Source organism: Colossoma macropomum, unplaced genomic scaffold (genome assembly GCF_904425465.1).
Source record: "Colossoma macropomum unplaced genomic scaffold, Colossoma_macropomum, whole genome shotgun sequence".
Lineage (NCBI taxonomy): Eukaryota > Metazoa > Chordata > Actinopteri > Characiformes > Serrasalmidae > Colossoma > Colossoma macropomum.
This window is the reverse complement of record NW_023494808.1, coordinates 5821461-5848430: the sequence shown is the minus strand read 5'-3', so window position 1 is coordinate 5848430 and position 26970 is coordinate 5821461. Positions and strand designations below refer to the sequence as shown.

At 39.2% G+C, this 26970-nt stretch overlaps 1 protein-coding gene across 3 annotated transcripts in view; it reads left to right on the top strand.

The window, feature by feature from the left end:
* The window catches only part of sh2d3a (SH2 domain containing 3A), a 31008-nt gene extending 5664 nt beyond the window's left edge, over positions 1-25344 (top strand). The window contains exons 1-13 of one of the 3 annotated variants that reach the window (XM_036557666.1): positions 3581-3810; positions 8213-8246; positions 10436-10552; positions 10642-10785; positions 15836-16092; positions 17204-17286; positions 17786-18066; positions 18616-18981; positions 19700-19815; positions 21061-21232; positions 21560-21671; positions 23452-23637; positions 24848-25344. In XM_036557666.1, the coding sequence (XP_036413559.1) occupies positions 10457-10552; positions 10642-10785; positions 15836-16092; positions 17204-17286; positions 17786-18066; positions 18616-18981; positions 19700-19815; positions 21061-21232; positions 21560-21671; positions 23452-23637; positions 24848-25023 (1989 nt within the window). In that variant the 5' untranslated portion in view covers positions 3581-3810; positions 8213-8246; positions 10436-10456 and the 3' untranslated portion in view covers positions 25024-25344. Of the gene's footprint in view, positions 1-3580; positions 3811-8212; positions 8247-10435; positions 10553-10641; positions 10786-15835; positions 16093-17203; positions 17287-17785; positions 18067-18615; positions 18982-19699; positions 19816-21060; positions 21233-21559; positions 21672-23451; positions 23638-24847 lie in introns of those variants that run through there. The other 2 variants (XM_036557665.1, XM_036557664.1) reach the window with 2 other exon arrangements.
* Positions 25345-26970: the final 1626 nt, after the last annotated feature.

Sequence of the window (26970 nt, the reverse complement as noted above, 5' to 3'; positions counted from 1 at the left end):
CCCCTCTACCTACAGCACTGTACTTACAACAGAAATGACACGACTAAGCCCCTCTACCTACGGCACTGTCCTTACAACAGAAATGACACGACTAACCCCCCTCTACCTACGGCACTGTCCATACAACAGAAATGACACGACTAACCCCCTCTACCTACGGCACTGTACTTACAACAGAAATGACACGACTAAGCCCCCTCTACCTACGGCACTGTCCTTACAACAGAAATGACACGACTAACCCCCTCTACCTACGGCACTGTCCTTACAACAGAAATGACACGACTAACCCCCCTCTACCTACGGCACTGTACTTACAACAGAAATGACACGACTAAGCCCCCTCTACCTACGGCACTGTACTTACAACAGAAATGACACGACTAAGCCCCTCTACCTACGGCACTGTACTTACAACAGAAATGACACGACTAACCCCCTCTACCTACGGCACTGTACTTACAACAGAAATGACACGACTAAGCCCCCTCTACCTACGGCACTGTACTTACAACAGAAATGACACGACTAACCCCCTCTACCTACAGCACTGTACTTACAACAGAAATGACACGACTAAGCCCCTCTACCTACAGCACTGTACTTACAACAGAAATGACACGACTAAGCCCCTCTACCTACGGCACTGTCCTTACAACAGAAATGACACGACTAAGCCCCTCTACCTACGGCACTGTACTTACAACAGAAATGACACGACTAAGCCCCTCTACCTACGGCACTGTACTTACAACAGAATGACACGACTAACCCCCTCTATCTACAGCACTGTCTAAAATAAGTAAATTCATACAACTTTTTTGGTGTCATTATTGATATGTGACCTATGTTTTTATTGTTTTTTAAATTAGACTTTAGATCACTGCGCCTTAACACAAAAAGATACAATACCATATAAATAAAAGGCATGTTGTGGTTGATTTTCTGAGTGTAAATAAGTGAACACATCTTCTACAGAGACGCACTTCTGCACATTTTAATGCACCATTACTGTTTATTTACTGAGTTGAACACATTGGGAAAAAACAGAAAATGTAGCACTTGCAAAAGTTACGGTACAGTTAATATATTATGTCTTATATATGTTAAACTCATACTTTACTCAAAGTTCAAACTTTAAACGATGTAAATAAAAGTAAATAAATAGAAATCATGCACTAAAATGAGCAGAAAAGTGCCATATTTAATTCTCTGTAGAGGATGTTTTCACTTATTTATAAGTTTTGCAGTCAACTGTATATTTACTCTCATATTTACAGTGATCTTTATTTGACTGTTATACTGTGGGGTCTTTTGTTAATGAAGCAGTTTCATATTTAACAGTATAAAGGCTGAATAAACATTCTTATACAAACTGCTTATTCCTGAACTGCTGACTTAAACTCCCTCACATCCGCTGCAGCGCTGATAAGCAGAGCTCAGTATTGTGCAATATTCACAGGAATGGAGCCAAGCACTGTGGGGTGTAGGCTAATGTTTCCTAACTCCACCACACTCTGCTCCAATCTCTTCTGCTGCGCTGAAGACAGGAAAATTTGACATGTAAGAACTGATTTTTTTCCTTCTAGAAGTTCAGTGTTCACGAGTAAATCTGTTCATGTTGTAATAAGATGGTAAAAGATGCCTGTTGATTGGCCGATTGGCGCAGTGGGTAGCCTCACAGCAAGACGGGTCTGGGTTCGATTCCCCAGCCGGGCAACCAGGGTCCTTTCTGTGTGGAGTTTGCATGTTCTGTGATGGACTGGCGGCCTGTCCAGGGTGTTTCCTACCTTCCACCCAATGGCCGCTGGGATAAGCTCCAGCACTCCCGCGACCCAGGAGGATAAGCGGCTTAGAAAATGTGTGTGAATTTGCGTTCGTCCTCTGGATTCACACAATTTACCATACAGTGGTGCCTGAAAGTTTGTGAACCCTTTGTGAACATTTCTGCATAAATTTGACTATAATAATGTTGATGTTCATGAGTTCACTATCATTAGAATACTGAACAACAATGGTGTGCATGGCAGGGTTGCAAAGAGTAGGAGAGACATTGATTGTAGACAGGTTGTTGGTGTTCACTTAAAGAGCAACTCCACCAATTTTTTCAAAATTTCTCCATGATTAAGTGGTTAAGACATAAACAGAGTGTGAAACGCTCTGTTCTAGATAAACTTACAGAGTCAGAACTGTTCACAGTGGTGGTGATAGGAACCAGACGTCCACCTCTAAAAGCTCCCTCACAGAAAGTTCCTACATGAAATGGTTATTATTATATTCTGTTTTATCAGAGCTTTGAAATAAAGTTTTAGCTTAAAATGTTTTTGAATCCATTTATCTTAATCCGTTTGTGGTGGAGGGATACATGCAGGGCGCTGTGAGGCAAAATAGTCCCCAAAGAAAACTTATTATTTCAGATTTTCACTATTTTCCATCATCAACATTCCATATAAACTCAGAAGCCTCGTGTAGGTTCACTGGTGGTTCTGGACAGTAAATAAAATGTCTAAAATTGGTGTAACTCTCCTTTAACCCCTGCAGCAGTGCTGGTTGTACTGTTAGTGTCAGTGTTACTGCCCACCGTAGAGTGTGGAAGTGACCTGCCTGCTCTACCAGCACAGCGGCCGTCTTTACACCGGGCAGACAGGCAGCTGCTTATGGCCCCCTATAATGATACACACTCTTAAACAAAATGGTTCTTCAAGGGTTCTTTAGGAGAGAAAATGGTTCTATGCAGAACCATGAACACTCAAAGAACCCTTTGCATGATTTAAAGGTTCCTTGCATGGTGAAAAAGTTCTTCAGACTGATGGAGAAGTGCTGTTGGTGGTTCTATATAGAAAGGGTTCTATATAGCGCAGAAAAGGGTTCTTCTAGGTACAGAGCAACTGAATGAGAGAGAGAGAGAAAAGAGAGAGAGAGAGAGAGAGAGGAAAGAGAGAGGAAAGAGAGAGAGAGAGAGGAAAGAGAGAGAGGGGGAGAGGGAGAGAGAGGAAAGAGAGGAAGAGAGAGAGGGAGAGAGAAGAGAGAGACGGAAAGGAAGAAAGAGAGAGGAAAGAGCGAGGGAGAGAGAGAGAGAGAGAGAGAGAGAGAGAGCAGCCCTACGCGTTTCAGCTCCATAGACACGCGATATTTTCCAATGAAAACGACTGTGGGCGGGGCTTTGCTCCTGACCCCGCCCCCTTGCCTTGGGGCGGGAGCGTGCAGCACGGGCACGAGCGGAATCCGGGGAATGTAGCGGAGCGCGCACGCGCAGAATTCGAGCGTGTGAGAACTGGTCGACAGAGCTCAGTAAAGGAGAGAGAGAGAGATTCAGAGACTGAGAGAGAGAGAGCGGAGGGAGTGAATGAGAGAGAGAGATACACAGAGGGAGAGAGGGAGGAGTGAAAGAGATACAGAGAGCGAGAGAGGGAGAGAGGGAGGAGTGAGAGAGAGAGAGAGAGAGAGGGAGGAGTGAGAGAGAGAGAGAGAGAGAGGGAGGAGTGAAAGAGAGAGAGAGAGTGAGAGAGAGAGAGAGAGAGAGGAGGAGTGAGAGAGAGAGAGGGAGAGAGGGAGGAGTGAGAGAGAGAGAGGGAGAGAGAGAGAGAGGGAGGAGTGAAAGAGAGAGAGAGAGTGAAGAGAGAGAGAGAGAGAGAGAGAGAGAGAGAGAGAGAGAGACGTCAAGTTGGGATTTGAAACTTGCAGCTCTGAGCAGATTCGGACTTTTGCTTTTAGCTGTTTCTGTTTTTTTCCGTTATTTTTCCGTGTTTTTGCTGGCGTCGCTGAGGGTCACCATGCTGGACCTGTAGCCGGACTGGCAGGGCTTCTCAGGTGAGGTTCCTGTTTCTCTGTAGCTCTGTAAGTGTGGGGCTGTGGGGCTGTTTGGACTCAGAGCAGCTGTTAATGATTAATCACAGCGCTATAAAACAGCTCACACTCAGAGGACTCGGAGAACCCAGCTGTGGCTGAAGAGCTTCACTCACCTGACTTACCTGGACAACCTTCCTGAGCTCTGAGCCTCAGTTTAACCCAGATTATCAGTCGTCTGCTGAGAGGTGTGTCGTTTCCGGCACTGTTTAGACACTCAGAATGAGTCTAAAATCAGACTAGAAGTGGTTTAAATGGCGAATCATCAGTTACTTCACAGTTTAGTCCAAGACTAGACTTAATAATTGGACATAACAGTCCATGTCCAACAAACGAGGCTTTAATAGTGAAGTAATAATCTGAATTAATCTGCATTCATTATATGTGGCATTCAGGACAAAACAATGGTAACTTTACAGGAGAAGGAAAAAACACTGTCAACTTTGAATGGATGTCAATGGAACCAGAATTTTTTCCAAGTCATTTTGGAGCGGTTCTGTCGGTCCGTTCATCGTGAAATTTACACACGATGTAAAGAGTAGCTGGTATTTTCAAATTAGCTCAAAAATGAAAAATGAGCAAAAATTGAGATGCAAGCAGGTTTCGTCCCAACAGTCACGCTACACACCCTTAAAAAGGGGCTTCTTTAAGGATTCTTCACACTGAACACTTAAAGAGGCATCTGCATGGTTAACGCATTCTTTGAATCGTGAAGTGGTTCTTCAGATTGGTAGAGAATGTGGTGTATTTGGTTCTATATAGCACCAAAAAGGGTTCTGCTGTTGTTACAAGCTTGACATCATAACAATCACAGAACCCTTTTGGTTTGCCTTTTCAAAAACGTTCTATATAGAACCATGTACAACACATTCTCTATAAGTCTGAAGAACGATTTCATGAAGCAAAGAACCGTTTAAGCATGCATATGGTTCTTTGAGTGTTCTGGGTTCTATACAGATCCATTGTTTGTACAAAAAAAGCCCATCGTTTTTAAAAATATATGGGGTTCTTTAAAGATCCAAAGCACCAAAAAGGGTTCCATTATTGGTACGTCAAGACAAGAACCTTTTTTTTGGTTTGTGAATGTTATATAACATGAAATTAACATTTAGTTTCAGTGTGACTGTAATATCAATGTTATTAATACACTTTTAATACATTTTCACTTATCGACTCAAAGAACCTTGTGCATGATTAAATGGTTCTTGCATTGTGAAAGGCTTCTGCACATTGATGGAGAATGTGCTGTTGATGGTTCTATATAGAACCTTTTTTGAAAAGGGTTCTATATAGCCCCAAAAAGGGTTCTGCTATTGTTACAATGTCATGCTTGTAACAACAGAAGAAACCCTTTTTGGTTGTACATAGAACGATACGTAAAACCATATAACAGTGCAAAGATCCATTTAATCATGCAAAGGGTTCTTTGAGTGTTCATGGTTCTATAAAGAACCATTTTCTTTACTAAAGAACCATGTTTTTACGTGTGTGGAACAATATTACATGCAGTTTGTAAAAACATTGCGTAACACTTTATATGAAGGCTGCCCACATACATAGGGACTTCATTATACACATATAAGCATTGAATAACATGGTAATAAAGTAATACCTACAGCTTATATGGATATGTATTGACATAAGTTATGCTAAAGTTCCATTTATAACGCTGTTATGAAGCATCACTAAGAATGAATTCTTTTCCTTTGTGTTGTGTATGAGTGTTTTGACTCATAGCTGAGGTGGGTGAGGTAATCTAGAGGAAGACGAGGCAGCAGCAGCAGGAAAGTCAATTTCCAGCTCCCTTATTCCCTCAGGCAGCATGATTTCTTACCCACCCATATTCAGACAAATTCCATCTCCTGCTCTGGGATTGGCTAGTGGGACTGCTGGATGGGTGTGGTTATTCATATTTGTAAATATCTGAACTTGTGGTGATATTTGTTTACATACTAGAGTATTTGAACATGCGTAACGTAGGATTAAAACAATGAAATAAGTCATATATTACGTTGTCAGTTGCATATAAGCCATGTAAGAAAAGCTGTATGTGGAAATATTTTAAAGAAAAGGAGATATAGTTCATAAACAACTTATCATAACAGCAGAATGAACACATTACTTTCATAGTAGTTTCTAAATAATTCAGAGTAGATAGAGTTTATAGTAGTTATAGGTTATAGGTAAGATATAGTAGGTACTGAAAAATTCATTCTGAATCGTTCATAGTAGATACTGAATCGTTCATAGTAGATACTGAGTAATTCATAGATATTGAATGATTCATAGTAAATACTGATTCATTCATAGGTGTTACAGAATCATTCATAGTAGATACTGAATAATCCATGGTAGATACTGATTCATTAATATTGGATACTAAAACATTCACAGTAGATACTGATTCTTTCATAGTAGTTACTGAATCATTTATATGACTTATTAAATAGTTTGTAGCAAATACTGAATCAGTTGTAGTAGTAACTGAATCATTTATGTATTTCCTCAGTCATTCATAGTAGATGCTGAATCATTTACTGAGGAGTTACTGAACACTTTGTAGTAGTTACAGTTTTCTGTAATGTGGGTGGGAAAAGCAGCCCTTCCCTGAAGGCCAGGCCAGAGATGGTCAGCATGTGCTGCTGATGTTAACATGTGTCCGTTCAGGATGTGACAGAGGACGCGGGAAGGAAATGCTATTAAAAGCTCCTTATGTTCAAAATCACCAAGGCTTCTGTGAACGTGGCCTGGAATCACCATCAGCCTGACCTTGGCTGTGGTCAGACACAGACCTTCAGCTTCTGTCGTTAATGTTGCATCTGTCAGAGATAATTTCTTTATTAAACAGAGATAAGAGTGTCAGACTCCTCCGATTGTTTGGGTGTTGTGGTGAGGAGCTGTCAGCGGTGGGGAGAGCGTGGGTGGGTGCGGCCGGCTCTCTCGCTCTTGGCAGGCGGTCAGTGTTAGTGTAGAAAGACAAACATAATCGTACCTCGAGAGGAAGATCAATCAATCATACTGATACTAATCCTAGAGAGAGAGAGAGATTTGGTCATTTGGTCAAGTGTTTAGGACAAATCTGAAGACTTTTGTTTTCCTTTGTTCTCCATTTTTAACAGTTGATAAATCAAAAACCTTCAGTTCTTTAAGGCTGATTCATACATGCCAAAAGAGAACAGCACTATGAGTAATAAATACCAGAGTTTGAAAAATTTTGTTTGTCTCAATGTGGAGATATAGAGGGTCAAAGTTGCCCCAATGCATAGAACAATTATTTTCCAGATTTTAAGAAGGCCATAAAATAACAAACATGTTTCTCTGGAACGTCTGGTTTTAGTAGGTAAACACATTTTAACCCTGGAGTTACTGAATGATAAGCCTTGCTATGTAATAAGCCTGGGATTTTAGGGAGTCAAAACAAATGATAATATCTCAAATTTCATTAAACATCAATAGTTATAACTTTTTGTATCTTTTTTTCTAAAATTGGAATTTGATTTGAAAATACAAGCGCAGTATTTTACACACAATCTACTGGGTACAATGACACATTTCCAGAAGGTAATGAGCAAATTTAAGACAACTTTTCTGTATTCTTCTTATTATTGTTATTAATATATCATCAGTGTCAGAGCGCAACCTTATATCTCCATTATCTGTTTTTTTTCCATTTTTTGACATTTGCATTTGCGGAATTTTGGAATTTCATGACAAATGAACCAATTAAGATGAAATCTCTTTACATTAATTTACACTGAAACTAAGGCATATATATATATATATATATATATATATATATATATATATATATATATATATATATGTAATGAAATTCAATGTAACAAGATTTTTTTAATTGAGATACAAGGTCTTTGCTTGACAGTGACGATGTAGCCCAGAAGTTATAGTAGCATAAACAATAATAACAATCACATTATATCCTGCTATAATAAACTAGTAGATATTTTGATCATGTAAAATGTTCATATTACAGTATCAGAGGAGATGATAATGGCAAGAAAATCCACTGAACAGATACTTCCAGCACAGATTTTGAAGCAGCTGTTGTGTGAGCAGCTTTTCAATAGATGTACTCTAATTAAGTTAATTCATCATAATTAAGTTAATTAATCTTTCATTGGTTTACATAAAAAGCATTAAAGATTTCAAGATGCTTACATTTTAAACAAAGTCTTTGGATATGAGAAACATTAATGTATACTAGTATAATATAAACATGTAATAAACATCTTATAGTAGTCATTGTCCTTTACTTATACATTTTATAAAAAGATACACTTTAAATATACTGAATACTAAATATACTGAACAATGTTGTTGACGGACATTTCTGTGTGTTTTTCAGCAAGAGGAAGAGTGTTGGAGGCTTCATCAGTCAGGTGAGTTTCAGGTGTCCAGTGTAATGTTGACCAATAAAAGTAGAATCAGGACGTTTCCTAAAACTACTCTATACATACACTGAACACTAATCTCATTCCTTAAACATCATCAGTAAATACATATATGGGTAATACCACTGAATACAGTTGTATGCCAAAAGTTGAAATACCTCCCGTCAGATTACACGTTTTCCTAATTGAAAATAAATGTAAACACATTCTCTACAGAAAACACATTTTAATGTTTAATGTGGTTTCTGTTCATTCACTTTATTCACGGTGATCACCACTAAGGAAGAAACATGCATTCACAGTGTAATTTCTGTTCATTTCTGTACTCTGCACTAATCAAAGAAGGTGTTGGTAACACTTTCTATGAATGTCACCTTTGTACGCATCTATAAACACATTTATAACATGTTATAATGTATTCAAAAGGCATTATAAACATGGTTATAAATATTTATAAAAAAGAATTACACTGAATTACACTTTATAGCCATGTTTATTATACATTATGAATTGTTAATATAATGCATTATAAATAGTGTTAATAACATGTTATAATGTCAGTGCCAAAGAAGTCAGTCCCAGCTTGGAGAGCGTAAAGAAAGACAAATACCAAGCTAACGGTGGTGTACATTACCTTTCCCACATTGGGTAAAACACTGATGGCAGCTCTAGTTTAAACTCTGACATTTGAAGCCTGTAATGTGCTTTACTGTGAATGTTTTAGTGTTTCAGTAAATCCTTCAGTAAATACTTCAACTTGAAGCCTCACTCTGAACACTGGAGGAGGCTTTAGTACAGTACGCTTCACTTTACTTAGAGCGGACAAATACGACTTACGAACTCTTATCATTTGTTATGAACAGTACTTATAATGTATTATGTTAACAATTCATAATGCATAATAAACATGGCTATAACGTATAATGCATTTTTATAAATATTTATAGCCATGTTTATAATGTCTTATGAATGCATTATAACATGTTATGAATGTGTTTATAGATGCTTACAAAGGTGACTTTCATAGAAAGTGTTACCAAGGTGTCAATATCTTAAATACCATGATGTTACATTTTTCAAACATTGCATTGTGTGCATACACTGTTTGTAAGTAATCTGCATTTTGCCAAAAATTTTGTTCAGGTGTTTTTGGGCCATTAAGATATGGACATAATGTCATTTCTACACTGCTTAAATGTTACTAAGGCAGTGTGTAGTAAGGGTGTAACAATTTTGATAGGGTATTAAAAACATACATATCGCTGTTGTCGGAAGAAAAACCTCGTATCTCCATTTTGACGATTTTCAGTTTTTGACTTAATGTGAAAATACCTGTTGCTCTTTACATTGTATGTAAATTTCATGATGAATGGACTAAAAGAAACGGCCCAAAATGACTTGGAAAAAAGTCTGGTTCCATTGACTTACATTAAAAGTAAAGTAGGTTTTTTCCTTCTCCTGTAAAGTTACCATTTTGGAGATGCAAGGTTTTCATCCAACAACAGCGATTTAAAAAAATGAGTAATGTTTAAAACAGTGTATGAAACACTATGGCCAATATGCCCCTCAAAAAAAAAACATCTTATCATGAGCATCTCTCGTTTACCGTCAATGATCAAAACTAGGAGTTTGGTAGTACTGATATGCAATATTGCATTTTTTGGAGGGATTTTCTCCCCCATTTTAGTCGTATCCAATTCCACCCACTAGTTAGGTCCCCCAATCACACGATACCACCAGCACTAGGAGGGTTAAGGAAAACACAGGCTTCCTCCGAGACCTGTGAAGCTCCACCACATATTTTCAAACTGCTGCACAGCTGGACAGCTGAACGTGCTCGGAGAAGAACACTAACCGCCAGATCTGTTACATCAGCTAACAGAAGCCTGCACTGATTAGCATCGCACTGAGTGATGGGCATCCTACCCACCCAGAGAGCGAGGACAACTGTGCTCTCCTGGACTCCCAGACATGGATGGCTGTAGCATCACCAGTTATTGAATTCATGATCTCCTGATGACAGGACCAACGCTTAGACGGTTGCATTGAGACATTATAGGAACATAGTGTCGGTAGTTCTGAGCCATTAAAACACGGATCTAGAATCAGTTCTACTGTGTTGGAGCCTTGTTGAAACTCTGTACTGTCGGGTTGAATTTAAATGTTACCTCGTGTAGGTGTTTTCGGGTCGTAGGGAGATGGACTCTCTGAAGAAGGAGCTGGAGGAGGAGCTTAAACTCAGTACTGAAGATATCAGGAGTCATGCGTGGTACCACGGCCAGCTTCAGAGAGAGGTTTGTATGTCATGTAGTGATAAGATACATTGCATTGTATATTTTGTATGTTATGTGTGTATAATATGTCTTCGTACTGTATCACGTAGGGTGCAGAGGAGCTCCTGCAGAGGGACGGTGATTTCCTGGTCAGGGACTCCACCACCAGCAGTGGGGATTACGTCCTGAGCTGCATGTGGAAAGAACAGCCCATGCACTTTAAAATCATCCGCATCGTCCTCCGGCCCAAACAGGTGCGCTTGTCTCTGACGCTCCTCTCCTGACTCGTCCGTTAGTCATCCTGCCCATGATATGTTTCATCAGGTGTGTTAGGGCAGAGGAAGTAAAGTGCAATGCTGTGGTCAGCCAGGAGAGTTAGGAAACACTGGTGAAGCGTCCGAGGGAGTGGTGAGCTGTTTTTCTCCTGTAGTAAAGCCCAGAGCGCACTGACCCAGCCTTCTCTAACAAACACCAAAACACTCAAACACTGGATGGTGTTTACCAGTGAGTGGCTGTTTGGAACATCTAGAATGTTTGGCCTCCCATTCACACTGATTCATTTGGCCTGTCAGTTCTTCTACAACCACAAAGAAAAAGTTCTTCTAGAATTTTTTTTAATCTAAGTTAGAATGTTAATTTTAGGTGAAACATTTGGGATTTTTTGGAGATTTTGAGTTTGGTGGATAATGATAGTGATTGCTGGAGAATAAAGGTATTTTTCTGAGAATTTTGTGTTTGGTGGAAAAGGTGATGTACAGTGGAGAGTTTTGGAGATTAACAGAAAATGATGGTGTTTGATGGAGAATGATTTGGTTTATAATGTTGGTATTTGATGGAGAATGAATGTGCTTGCTGGACAATGTTGGTGTTTGCTGGAGAATGAATGTGTTTGTTGGAGAATGTTTTGTGTATCAGTGTTAGGTGATTATTAGCTGACTGCACTGAAAGGTGCAAACAACTGTGCATGTTGTTCAGTCAAAGTGATTCAGCTGCGAAATGATGTGTGAAATTAGTAAATTATTAATGCTCTTTTTACATAACATATTTGCTATTTGACCATTTGAACCAGCCTTTGGTTCCAGACTGAAACCCAACTGCAGTGCGCAGTTGCTATGACTCAGCATCCCCGTGTTCAAATACAGTTTTTAACTCCTTAGATGTTCCATTGATGGCTCTTGATGAAAACAAAGTTATTTCCAGCTACTGTCATGCTGTGAATTTGTTTATACATACAGTGTTTGCTGGAGAATGTTGGTGTTTGATGAAGAATGAATGTGTTTGTTACAGAATGTTAGTGTTTACTGGAGAATGAATGTGTTTGTTGGAGAATGTTGGTGTTTGTTGGAGAATGAATGTGTTTGCTGGAGAATGTTGGTGTTTGATGGGGAATGAATGTGTTTGCTGGACAATGTTGGTGTTTGCTGGCAAATGACTGTGTTTGCTAGAGAATGTTGGTGTTCAATGGAGAACATGAGTGTTTGATGAAGAATGTTGGTGTTTGCTAGAGAATGTTGGTGTTTGATGGAGAATGTTGGTGTTTGATGGAGAATGTTGATGTTTGTGGAGAATGTTGGTGTTTGATGGAGAATGTTGGTGTTTGATGGAGAATGTTGGTGTTTGATGGAGAATGTTGGTGTTTGCTAGAGAATGTTGGTGTTTGATGGAGAATGTTGGTGTTTGATGGAGAATGTTGGTGTTTGATGGAGAATGTTGGTGTTGTGGAGAATGTTGGTGTTTGATGGAGAATGTTGGTGTTTGATGGAGAATGTTGGTGTTTGTGGAGAATGTTGGTGTTTGATGGAGAATGTTGGTGTTTGATGGAGAATGTTGATGTTTGTGGAGAATGTTGGTGTTAGATGGAGAATGTTGGTGTTAGATGGAGAATGTTGGTGTTTGATGGAGAATGTTTGTGTTTGTTGGAGAATGTCGGTGTTAGATGGAGAATGTTGGTGTTTGATGGAGAATGTTGGTGTTAGATGGAGAATGTTGGTGTTAGATGGAGAATGTTGATGTTTGCTAGAGAATGTTGGTGTTTGATGGAGAATGTTGGTGTTTGATGGAGAATGTTGGTGTTTGATGGAGAATGTTGATGTTTGCTAGAGAATGTTGGTGTTTGATGGAGAATGTTGGTGTTAGATGGAGAATGTTGGTGCTTGTTGGAGAATGTTGGTGTTAGATGGAGAATGTTGGTGCTTGTTGGAGAATGTTGGTGTTTGATGGAGAATGTTGGTGCTTGTTGGAGAATGTTGATGTTTGTGGAGAATGTTGGTGTTTGACGGAGAATGTTGGTGTTTCATGAAGAATGAATGTTTTTCGTGGAGAATGTTGGTGTTTGGTGAAGAATGTTGGTGTTTGGTGAAGCATGATGGTGTCTGATAAAGAAGGCAGGGTCAGTGTGACTTGGTCTTGAGTGTGTGAGTGAGTACCAATCTGCTAACCTCTCTGACTTGTAGAAAAGCTCAGATATGTGATGTTTGCTGTCGGCACTCATGCTAGTCAGGACCTGCCAAAAATGTTCCCACAGTAGTTCTGCTGACAGGCTTCATGGTGGTTTAGCAGCGTGAGTCAGAGAGAACTGACTGTAACAGGTCTGAGTTGATAAAGTGTTATGTTAAAGTGAAGCTCACTCCCAACACTGTGTAGAAACCTTAACATGCTGAGATCAGGAGAGAAGTCAGGAGAGTCAGGAGTCCAGAAGAAGTTTATTGTGATCTTGTTTATATTCAGCTGTACAGTGAAATCAAGGAACATTTGGTGGTGTGTGTTATGACTGTAGGAGCTGATATGAATCTCCAAACGCAGTCATACAGATATTGAGGCTTAAAAGTCTGTGTGGGCCAGTGACTTATCATCCAGCAGGCTTTGAACCTGCCTCAACACTTGTGTTTATAGAAATAGTTGAGGGCATAAACTAAATTTACAGTTTTACCCTTTAAACCAAATGTATTCAACCAGCTGAAACATGTTTGGAGTCCAAGATTACTGGGCTTACACTGAAGCTGTGACTCCATATGTTTATAAAGCAGGAGTGTTACAGTTTGACATTTACACACTATATTAACCTGGTACAAATCACAGTTTTACTGTCATTCTGAAACACAGGAACATGATGAAAATTAAACAGAAGTTTATAATGAAATATGATTATTTGACATACTAAATTGCTATTTTCATTGCATGTTACTTTTAAACATTTTTTTACCCTTTGAATGGAGCATTTCTTTAACTTTTTTGTTTAGGCGACTCTACAAGTGCAAATACCTCTGAACATCCCAGTGGAAAGAATAATAAACAAAAAAAAACAAAAGGGAAAAAATAGATTTTAAAACTACCACATTTAAGTTGTTACCATAAACAGCCTCAGTTGTTTCATGTTTTCTGAGCTATTGCTCTCTTGGGGTTAACTTTAGGAAATCGTCAATGATTATGTAACTGAGTTGAGAATGATTTTTGAGAATGTCCTTTCTGTAAAATCTCCCATCCTAATCATTTTCTGTCTTTCATTTTAAGTCAAAACAGTGCGAGTGAAGGCACGCACTGACCCCAAAACCAGTCGTCGGCATGCTTACACATGCGTTGCCTCTGTGTAGCCTTCAAAAAAAGTGTTAGCAACAAGACATCATCCGCAGCTAACCTTGCTAACTTTTGTGTATCAGTGTTAGGTGATTATTAGCTGACTGCACTGAAAGGTGCAGACAACTGTGCATGTTGATTCAGTCAAAGTGATTCAGCTGCTAAATGATGTGTGAATTGAGTAAATTATTAAATGCGCTTTTTTTATGTAACATATTTTGCTAGTTTGACCATTTGAACCAGCCGTGGTTCCAGACTGAAACCCAACTGCAGTGCCAGTTGCTATGACTCAGCATCCCCTTGTTCAAATACAGTTTTTAACTCCTTAGACGTTCCATTGATGGCTCTTGATGAAAACAAAGTTATTTCCAGCTACTGTCATGCTGTGAATTTGTTTATACATTTGAGCTCAGCTGTCCTTTACATTATGTGAAAATCTCATGATGATTGGACCAATAGAAAAGCTCCAAAATTGCTTATATATAAATTATATATATATATATATATATATATAGTTAGATAGTTAGATATAGATAGATATATAGATAAATACCTGTTGACTGTATATATGATGTATATGATATATACACTCATTGGTTGGAACGTGCAACTACTGTTGCTCTCACTGGACGTCAGTGATGAAAATCAGAAACGGCGTAACAAACTGTGTTACTTTATAAATGGAAAAAAAATGCTTGTCCCACTGTTATCAACCACTGGTTTAAGGAACTATAACTTGTAAAAAGGTTGTAAATTTAAGTACATCGATAGTATACTTAAGTATATAGGGAGTACATAAATATTTCTTTTATTTCAGGACGTTTATGGAAATACATGTAAAATATACTCTATTATATTTTTCAGTGGTATATTTCTATGGAATACATTTTAAACTGTACTGAAGCAAAGTCCTTTTAAGTATGTTTGAGCACATTTTGTTGCATCTCAGTTGCAATGTAACCTAACTAGCAATGAAATATGGGAATCAGTACACCCAAGAGTTTACATTTTACATATATTTTGTGTCTTAACAATTTCTTAAGTTAACTTCATTGTAACATAAGTTGTTCCAGTTCATATTTAGAAAAGCACTTGTAGGCATAGAAGATACATTTCAACATTACTTAAATATAACTTAAGTACAAATAAGTTGCTTTTAGTTATTCCTAGCAATATACTTAAGTATATACTTAAAAGTACATTTAACGTTTTATTTATTGAATGTATCTAAATGTATTTAGTGTAATTAAAATCTAATTTAAAATGCATTTCCATGCATTTTAGTTGCAGTATAACACAATAAGTAGCGCTGGAGTTTTTCAGAACATCCAGTAGTATATTTACAATACATTCTAAGTGTAATAACAGTTATAAGTTATGCTTAAATCTGTGCAACTTAAGTTGTTTGAAAAAAATGCTCAAAACCACAAGTAAATGTATGTAATGTATATTTAATCACTTAATACACTGGTCATAAGATGTTCCACAATCATGTTTTTAGTGTGTATTGTTATATATTAGGTTTCATTCTTTACCTGTTTACACTGCCCTTACCTGTTAGCTTACATTAGCCTCCCAACTCCCACCATTTTTTGTAATTCTAAATTGTTATGGTGACAAATAAATCACTGCTTGTTTCTATATTTTTGCTTGTTGTATAATAATGTAAATATTTTCATAGTAAAATAAATGTCCGCTTAAAAGGACATTTTCCCTTGTGTTTGTGTGCAGGGCTACTCGAGGGCGCTCTTTCAGTTTGAGAATGACCAGTTCGATAATATTCCTGCTTTGGTGCGTTTCCACGTTGGTGGGCGGCGGCCTGTATCGCAGTCTTCCGGAGCTATTATCTTTCACCCAATCACACGCTCCCTTCCTCTACGGGTCATCAGTGAGCGCCAGGCGGCGAAGTCAAAAGTAGAAAAGAACAAGAGGCGGAGCTTAAGCTCCACTCACATGGACACACTGCAGGTCACCAACAACCTGCTCAGGTACATTTAAAACTACTTTGGACGGTTATTCCAGATATATGAACAGTGACTGCAAACTTTTAAAAAAGTCACTCCAAAGTGATTTCAAATTTTTGAACAGTGACGTCAATTGTTTGAACAGTGATTCCACATTTTTTAAGTGATTCCAAAATTTTGAACAGTGAATTCCAAATTTTTGAACAGTGAGTCCAGTTTTTTGCACTCTGAGTCCAATTTTTTGCACTGTGATTCCAACTTTTGAACAGTGATTCCAAATTTTTGCACAGTGATTCCAAATTTTTGAACAGATTCCAAATTTTTGCACAGTGATTCCAAATATTTGAACAGTGACTTCAAACCTTTGAAAAGTGTCTTAAATTTGTTGAAGTTATTCCAAACTTTTGAACAGTGATTCCAAATTTTTGAACAGTGGTTCCAAATGTTTTAAGTGACTTCAAATTTTTGAAGTGTTTCCAAATGTTTGCACTGTGATTCAAAATGTTTAACAGTGATTCCAAATGTTTGAACCGTGATTCCAAATTTTTAACAGTGATTCCAAATTTTTGAACAGTGATTCCAAATTTTTAAGTGATTCCAGATTTTTGACCAGTGATTCCAAATTTTTGCACAGTGATTCCAAATCTTCGCACTGTAATTCAAAATGTAATTCAAAACAGTGATTCCAATTTTTTTTTCCAAATCCCCTGTGTGTAAATCTACACATTCCCTTACAAAAAGCCTGACCTTGAATGAAAGTATAAATACTCACGGTAAAATATTACTTGAGTAAAAGTAGTTTTCTCTGTCTGTAATTTTACTTGAGAACAAAAGCATGAAATTACTTTGCGTTGACGGAGACCTGTGCAACTGCAGAAACAGAGTTAGTTGTTCATGCCTGCAAATACACAGGTTTACAATATAAGCTATTCTTTTGCACGTTTTGTTCTTATTTGATACACATATATAGTCATCTCATGTTCCTCACTGTGTGTGTGTGTGTGTGTGTGTGTGTGTGTGTGTGTGTGTTTGTGTGTGTGTGTGTGTGTGTGTGTGTGTGTGTGTTTGTGTGTGTGTGTGTGTGTGTGTGTTTGTGTGTGTGTGTGCGTGTGTGTGTGTGTGTGTTTGTGTGTAGGAGTGGCAGTCAGCCTGCTAATCTGGAGACGGTGGGGAGACCATCACTACAATCAGCCCAATCAGACAGCAACCTCCGCACAGGTACTCACACACACACACTCACACACACACTGTCACACACACACACACACACACACACACACACATACTGCTCTGATAGTGCGGCAGTGACACACCCCAGCACACATGGACACCTGTGTGCTTTTGAACTGTGATTTGAAACCGTGATTCACAAACTCTGAACCATTTTTCAAAACATTTGAAGAATAATTCCCAAATTTTGAACCATGTTTCCAAACTTTTATCTGAATTTTCTAAATGACAGTGTTACATTGACACACCCAATCAGACATACAGACACATTTGTGGTTTTCAACTGTGATTTCAAACTTTGAACATTAAATTCAAATCTTTTCAATATTCATTAAAACTTTTTAAGTTACTCCAGATTTCTGAACAGTGATTCCAAACTTTTGAATAAGGATTTCACACTTTTGAACAGTGCTCTCAAAAATCTGGTCCTTCCAAACTTATTGCTGCTGTGTATGTGTGTGTTTAATTCTCTTTAATCCTATTTCAGGTGTACCTCAGAGTTCTCCGTCTCAGGACTCTAGCTCTGCCCCCATGTCTCCGATGTACCGGACAGGAAGTGACCCTTTACTCAGCCCAGGCTCCATTCGCTCATCTCGTTTCTGCCAATCACCAGCCGGTGGCTCCACCCTGCGAGGCTCCGACGGACAGCTGCACTCTCGGGCCCCTCCCAAACCTCTCAGAGTGTCCACCCTGTTTCCAGGGATACCACCCACCACCCCGAGGATAGAGGTTGACCCCGCCTCCCACTACGATGAGCTAGTGCCACAGGTGAGAGCACAGAGGATATAAATGTGTGTTAAAGTGTCAGCTTATACAGTTGGGTTCTTTGACAGATCTTTGGCGTTTAGTTCTTTGTGTTCTTTAAGCGTTCTTTAGAATGAATGTGCTATAATAGGTGTTTCTAAAAAAAATGGCAGCTGAGTGGAAGCACAAGGTAGGTGTTTCTAATATAGTGGCCAGTTTGTTTCAGCACAAGGTAGGTGTCTCTAATAAAGTGGCCAGTGAGTGGAAGTACAAGGCAGATGTTTCTAATAAAGTGGCCAGTGAGTGGAAGCGCATGGTAGGTGTTTCTAATAAAGTGGCCAGTTAGTGGAAGCACAAAGTAGATGTTTCTAATAAAGTTTCCTGTTAGTGGAAGCACAAGGTAGGTGTTTCTAATAATGTGGCCAGTGAGAGGAAGTACAAGGTAGGTGTTTCTAATAAAGTGGCCAGTGAGAAGAAGCACAAGGTAGGTGTTTCTAATAAAGTGACCACTTCCTTTACAGGTACAAATAAAAGGATTCACCTTTAACGTTCAGCTTTGATGTTTGACTGTAGGTTCCACCCTCCATGCTGCCTAAAGGCCACGCTGCACGCCTGCGAGCGCAGGAGAAGTGGAGCAGTCGAGCTCGGCTCACTGAGACCAGCTTCGCCTTCCTGGAGGCTCAGAAAGCCGAGGAGGAGCGAGAGGTGTTGGAGGAAGAGACTGGAGGGACGGAGGGGGAGACGGATGAGCCAGGCTGGACGTTTGAGAGGCCGCAGACTGAGACCACCTCCTGCTTTCGCCTGGATGCGTTCAGGTCGCTGCTGCTGCCGGACAACAACCGCCCACTGGAGCAGAGCATCCTGCACAAAGTTAAAGAGCTGTTTACCTGCACGGACACCACGGCAACGGCACTGCACATGCTCAGTGTGGACTGTCAGGTAACATCCACAACAGCTCAGTTTATATCACAATACCTACATTTAGAGCCAGTTATTCATTCAACCTAATGAGAAACTGTAGAACAGACTCGGTTTATATCACAATACCTACATTTAGAGTCAGTTATTCATTCAACCTAATGAGAAACTGTAGAACAGACTCGGTTTATATCACAATACCTACATTTAGAGTCGGTTATTCATTTAGCCTAATGAGAAACTGTAGAATAGACTCGGTTTATATCACAATACCTACATTTAGAGTCGGTTATTCATTCAGCCTAATGAGAAACTGTAGAACAGACTCGGTTTATATCACAATACCTACATTTAGAGTCGGTTATTCATTCAGCCTAATGAGAAACTGTAGAACAGACTCGGTTTATATCACAATACCTACATTTAGAGTCAGTTATTCATTCAACCTAATGAGAAACTGTAGAACAGACTCGGTTTATATCACAATACCTACATTTAGAGTCAGTTATTCATTCAACCTAATGAGAAACTGTAGAACAGACTCGGTTTATATCACAATACCTACATTTAGAGTCGGTTATTCATTTAGCCTAATGAGAAACTGTAGAACAGACTCAGTTTATATAACAATACCTACATTTAGAGTCGGTTATAAGTTGTTTGCAGTTACATGTTTACACCAGAGGGGTCTCCAAACTTATGCAGTGCTTCTTTAATACTCTCTCTGATTATGTGTCAGGTGGCTCGTGTAACAGGGGTAACGGCAGAGCAGAAGAGGATTATGGGAGTGGACTCTGGACTGGAGCTCATCACACTGCCCCATGGGAGCCAGCTCAGAAAAGACCTGCTGGAGAGGTGGGGGATTGTTGAATGTTTTTCAAATAATATCTTGAAAATTCAAAAAAACAATTTTGTTTGAAATTCTTAATCTTCTCTAATGTACATAGGATGGTCTAAAGCGGCGATCATCTAGTTTGTGCATGTAATATATAACTTTAATACAATGGAAATCAAATTAAAATAAAGGAATGCTTCAGTGAAACATCAGATGTTGTCCAAACTTTGCTTATTTAGTTTAGCGTTGAAGCCAGGAGGCTAACGTTGCTAACAAACACTACACATTAATAGTCACCCAAATCTTTTCTGTAAGCGCATCCCCTAAAATTCTCTCACTCTGCATCCAGGTCTAGGGTCCCTTAAACTTAACCCTCTATTGCACAATGTTGCCTCAGGGCAACAAACTCATTTTCCTCACTTTACAATAACGTTATACATATTTAACTAAATTAACAGGGTCAACAATAAAGAGAAGAGTTTGAGTAAGTCAATAAAAAATATGTATTTGGTCATACTGTCGCTTAGTGGACACTTTTAGAGCTCTTTTGTTATGAGAATTTGCAAAAATATGTTTGTTGCCTAGAAGCAACACTATGTGGCAGTGGAAGGGATTTAGCCAGTCACAAGCCAGGTATCACCACTTCAGAGAACACAGCTCTATATTATTTCTTCCCATTGTCGCACACTGTTTCCTCAAGGCATCATACTCCAAAATGACCCCTGCACACATTATTATTTTAAAATGTTTATAAATTTAACAATCAGGTCAATTTTATGCAAGAGAAGTGAACTAATTCCTTTTTTCAAAAATTGCTCTCCAAATGCTTTCAGTAGAGAGTTAATGGTGTTTAGAGCAGTGCGAACTTTAAAACTGAACAAAACCTCAGTGTAAATGATGCTCAGCGTTCAGCTACATCATGAAGTTTTGTTACTTTTTTGTTCATCTTTAGCCTCGAAAAGTTCAAAAAGGTTCAAAAAGGGTTCTTCTGTTGTTACGATGTCAGGCTTGTAACAATAGCAGAACCCTTTTTGGTCCTCTATAGAACCCTTTTCAGCAAACTCTCCATCAATCTGAAGAACCATTTCACCATGCAAAGAACCATTTAATCGTGAAAAGCGCTCTTTAAGTGGTCATGGTTTTATATAGAACCGTTTTCTTACCCTAAAGAAACTTCTTTTAAGTGTGTGGTTTTTCAGTATGACGGCTGATTTTAATTAATGTTTAAATTTCTCTCTCTCTCTCTCTCTCTCTCTCTCTCTCAGACATCACCTCATAGCGCTAGGTATAGCTGTAGATGTTCTGGGCTGTACTAGTTCGGTCAATCAGAGGGCGGCCGTTCTTCATAAAGTCATCCAGTTGGCCCAGGCCCTGCGGGACACCGCCCACGACCTCTACGCCTTCTCCGCCATCATGAAGGCTCTGGAGCTGCCTCAGGTAATTATACTTCCTTCAGATTTAATGAACACATCTTACATAGTGCAGCTTCAACAACTCAGCACGTTCGAGGTAAGCGTGTTATGACTTATATGCCATGCTCATTGGTGGGGTGTGAATGTCTATTGCTTATTAGCTACATTAGCCACGTAGCTCCAGTGCTAAAAGTAAAGAAGCAAACTTTAAACGCCAAACCTTTTGTGGCTGATTATGGGGTAAATATTGATTTTATTTTTATGAAATAATTGACCTCATAAGTGAGTTTGTATGTTTGTGTGCTATATATCGGTTATATCTGTGTTTACTGTATATGTAATGTGTGTGTAGGTGGTGAGGTTGGAGATGACGTGGCGAGTGTTGAGGAGGAATCACACTGAGAGCGCTGTGATGTTTGAGAAAACTCTGAAACCCTTCATGAAGTCACTCAACGAGGGAGATGGTCAGTCTGTGATAGTACTGTTCATGCTAGTACTGTATATGTTAGTACTGTACATGATAGTACAGTCTGCAATAGTACTGTTCGTGCTAGTACTGTATGTGTTAGTAGTGTACACGATAGTACAGTCTGTGATAGTACTGTATGTGTGAGTACTCTACATGATAGTACAGACTGTGATAGTATTGTTTGCGCTAGTACTGTATATGTTAGTACTGTACATGATAGTACAGTCTGTGATAGTACAGTCTGTGTTAGTACGGCATATGTTAGTACTGTACACGATAGTACAGTCTGCGATAGTACTGTGTTAGTACTGTCCATGATAGTACAGTCCGCTATAGTACTTTATGTGATATTACTGTACATGATAGTGCAGTCTGCAATAGTACTGTGTTAGTACTGCCCATGATAGTAGAGTCTGAAAATACTGTGTGTTAGTACTGTACATGATAGTACAGTCTGTGATAGTACTGTGTGTTAGTACTGTCCATGATAGTACTGTCTGTGATAGTACTGTGTTAGTACTGTCCATGATAGTACAGTCTGTGATAGTACTGTGTTAGTACTGTCCATGATAGTACAGTCTGTGATAGTACTGTGTGTTAGTACTGTCCATGATAGTACTGTCTGTGATAGTACTGTGTTAGTACTGTCCATGATAGTACAGTCTGGGATAGTACTGTGTTAGTACTGTACATGATAGTACAGTCTGGGATAGTACTGTGTTAGTACTGTCCATGATAGTACAGTCTGGGATAGTACTGTGTTAGTACTGTCCATGATAGTACAGTCTGAGATAGTACTGTGTGTTAGTACTGTCCATGATAGTACAGTCTGTGATAGTACTGTGTGTTAGTACTGTACATGATAGTACAGTCTGAGATAGTACTGTGTGTTAGTACTGTCCATGATAGTACAGTCTGGGATAGTACTGTGTTAGTACTGTCCATGATAGTACAGTCTGTGATAGTACTGTGTTAGTACTGTAAATTGTAGTACAGTATGTAATAGTACTATGCATGAAAGTACTGTATGTGATAATAGTGTATGTGAAAGTACTGTATGTGATAGTACTTCACATGGTAGTACAGGGTGTGATAGTACTGTGTATGATAGTACAGTACATAATAGTACTTACATGTTAGTACAGTATGTGATAGTATGATATGTGATAGTACTGTAAGTGATAGTACAGTGTGTGATAGTACTGTACATCATTGTACTATATATGATAATACTGTAAGTGAAAGCACATTATGTGATGGTACTTCACATGGTAGTATAGGGTGTGATAGTACTGTGTATGATAGTGTAGTACTTAATAGTACTGTACATGATAGTACAGTATGTGATAGTATAGTATGTGATAGTAATGTAAGTGATAGTACAATATGTGATAGTACTGTAAGTGATAGTGCAGTATGTAATAGTGCTGTACACCATAGTACTGTACATGATAGTACAGTATGTGATTGTATGGTATGTAATAGTACAATAAGTGATAATACAGTATTTGATAGTACATTAGCAATATCTTTTATTATCCAAAATATCCAAAATAAGACACATGCTAGCCCTACAGCATGCTGGGATTTTATTGTTATTACACAACAAAGCACTAGTATGTTAGCATTAGCGGTAGTATGTTTTACACAATAGTATGTATTAAGATGATTATAATGTGTGTGTGTGTGTTTGGGTGTGTGTGTGTGTGTGTGTTTGTTTGTGTGTGTGTGTGTTTGTTTGTGTGTGTGTGTGTGTGTGTGATTGTGTGCTGTAGAATCGGTGGTGACCGGACCCCTGGCTCTGCCCCACATGGTCCCTATGTTGAGGCTGATGGAGGGTGAGGATGGAGTGGAGAACTCAGAGAGAGGCTGCCAGCTTCTCTACAGCATCCTGCAGTCCGCACGCAGCGCCGCCATGAACGCTGACCAGTACCAGCAGCACGCACACACACTGCTCTCAGGTACACACACACACACACCCACCCACACACACACACACACACACACACACACACACTCCTCTCAGGTACACACACACACACACACACACCCACACACACGCACACACACTGCTCTCAGGTACACACACACACACACACACACACCCCCACACACACACACGCACACACTCCTCTCAGGTACACACACACACACACACACATACACACACCCACACACACGCACACACACTCCTCTCAGGTACACACACATACACACCCACCCACACACACACACACACACACACACACACACCCACACTCCTCTCAGGCACACACACATACACACATCCTGCAGTCCGCTCGCAACGCCACCATAAACGCTGACCAGTACCAGCAGCACGCACACACACTGCTTACACACACAAATACACACACACATACACATCCTGCAGTCTGCATGCAACACCACAATACACACTGACCAGTGCCAGCAGAACACACACACTGCTCTCAGGTACACACACACACATATCCTGCAGTCCGCACGTAACGCTGACATAAACGCTGACCAGTAGCAGCAGCACGCACACACACTGCTTACACACACACACACAAATACACACACACACACACATCCTGCAGTCTGCACGCAACACCACAATACACACTGACCAGTGCTAGCAGAACACACACACTGCTCTGAGGTACACACACACACACACACACACACACACACACACACACACACACACACACTGCTCTGAGGTGTACATACTTAAACACACTCAGACCCACACAACCTACAGTCCACACGCAACACTGCAGTACACACTGATCTGTTTATTAATGTGTTACTGGTTGTAAATAGAAGTTTATTACAGGTTGTAAGTAGATGTATGTTATTGATTTTTATTGGCTGTTATTGGTTGTAGTGTGTTATTGGTTGTTTTTGGTTGTAAATATGTTATTGGCTGTTGTTGGTCATGAGTAGAAGTGTGCTATTGGTTGTTACTGGTTGTAAGTATGGTATTGGCTATCATTGGTTGTATGTGTGTTATTGATTGTTATTGGTCATGAGTAGAAGTGTGCTATTGGCTGTTATTGGTTGTAAGTAGTAGTGTGTTATTGGTCGTTATTGGTTGTTACTGGTTGTAGGTAGAAATAGTTCATTGGTTGTACTATTGTACTGGTTTTAAGTATAAGGATGTTATTTGCGTATGTCCACCTGCAGCAGGGTGGGAGCCGATCCCGGAGCTGTTGGAGGCCTTCCGGACGGAGTTCGCTCTGCGTTTGTTCTGGGGCCACACAGGAGCAGAGGTAGCAAAAAAGGAGCGCTACGAGAAATTTGAAAAGGTCCTCACCATCCTCTCGAACAAACTGGAACCCAACCAGGTCTCTGAACTGTGACCTTCTGACCTCAGCTCTGACATTAACACCACCAGTTCCCTCTGCTTGTCCACTCATTCAGAACGTCCCTCCCTATCAGCAGAAACACCTTAACCTGTGTTGACTGGACAAAATTTATGGAATTGACTGAAGCCTGATCTGTTTAAGCGGAAATGACCAAAGTTCCCCTGTCCAGGCTCCACCTGTAAATGTGGTTCTTCATAGCTACTGCTGTGAGACTGAATAAGCTTCTCAGAATACTGGTAAAAAAAAACCCTTATACCTAATGAGAAACTGTAGAACAGACTCAGTTTATATCACAATACCTACATTTAGAGTCAGTTATTCATTCAGCCTAATGAGAAACTGTAGAACAGACTCGGTTTATATCACAATACCTACATTTAGAGTCAGTTATTCATTCAGCCTAATGAGAAACTGTAGAACAGACTCAGTTTATATCACAATCCCTACATTTAGAGTCGGTTATTCATTCAGCCTAATGAGAAACTGTAGAACAGACTCAGTTTATATCACAATCCCTACATTTAGAGTCGGTTATTCATTCAGCCTAATGAGAAACTGTAGAACAGACTCAGTTTATATCACAATACCTACATTTAGAGTCAGTTATTCATTCAGCCTAATGAGAAACTCTAACTGTAGGTATTGTGATATAAACTGAGTCTGTTCTACAGTTTCTCATTAGGTTAAATGTTGTTTTTACTGGCGTTCTGTAAAGCTCATCTAACCTCACAACAGTAGCTATGAAAGAACACATTTGTAGGCGGAGCTTGGATGCCCCAATGGAAAAAAAAATAGTGTTATATATTGTCAGTATATTCCAAAATCTAAATAAAGTAAATAGAATATAATGTAATATATATTTTAATAGAGTGGGTATGGGTGTGTCAGCTGACTGAGGCCTTTGGAGATCAGTCACCTCAAAATAAAAAAAGGGAAAAACAGAATAACGAACTTCAGACGTGCACAGAATTGTGACCATTATTTTAAGCACATTCTGAGTCTTAAGAGACTTTTTTAAACATTTCAGAGCCGCCAAAGAAGCTCACTTTCTCAGATGTGTGTGTTTTTTGTGTTCAGACATGTTTACACATTCCACTGTCTGTCTGTGTGTATACTGTACAAAATCAGAAGTCGGATCAACTTGAAATAACACATTTTGTTTAGTTCACCCAACTTAAGGACACTAGAGCAATTTCAATTTCACTTCCCACAGTTTTTTCACTGGCTGGGACTCTTTCCATCACACCGTCCTTCCGAGCATTTTCTCCTTATGGGCATCCCACTTACGGATGGCTGTGGCATCGCTGGGGTTTGAACTCACAGCCTCTTGATGTTGGGGTGAATGCTTATCACATATTACTTCTTCAAGTCCAAATGACAAATATTTTCCACAGTGTATTAAGAATTTATGGACACGGAAATCCGAGCAACCACAATGACTCCAGAGTCTGGGCATTCACACCAACATGAGGAGGTTGTGAGTTTGAACCCCAGCGATGCCACAGCCATCCGTAAGTATGTTGGAACACAATTAAAACTGATTATATATGGCTTATCTAACTGAGATAAAGAACTAAAAACATATGATATGGCGAATTCTAGTGTTCTTAAGCTGAGTTAACTCTAGAACTGTATACCTTTTTATTTTTTACTGTGTGCTTGTGGCCGAGTTTATATGTGTGTGAATGCGTGTTTTATTTTAAATTTAAAAATCTCAGCCTTGTGCCTTCCCTGTTTATGTGAATGTTTTTTTTTTGAGCTGACAATCACTGGAAAAATGATTTTCAAGTCTTTAAACAATAAAAAAATGTTTAACTACTGTAAACAGGCATAATGTCTTATCATAGACATACAACTATGCTATATATATTTTCAGACCTTCAACAGAGAGATATGATGAGAGACATAAAAAACATACAGGAAATATCTCACATGTCAAAA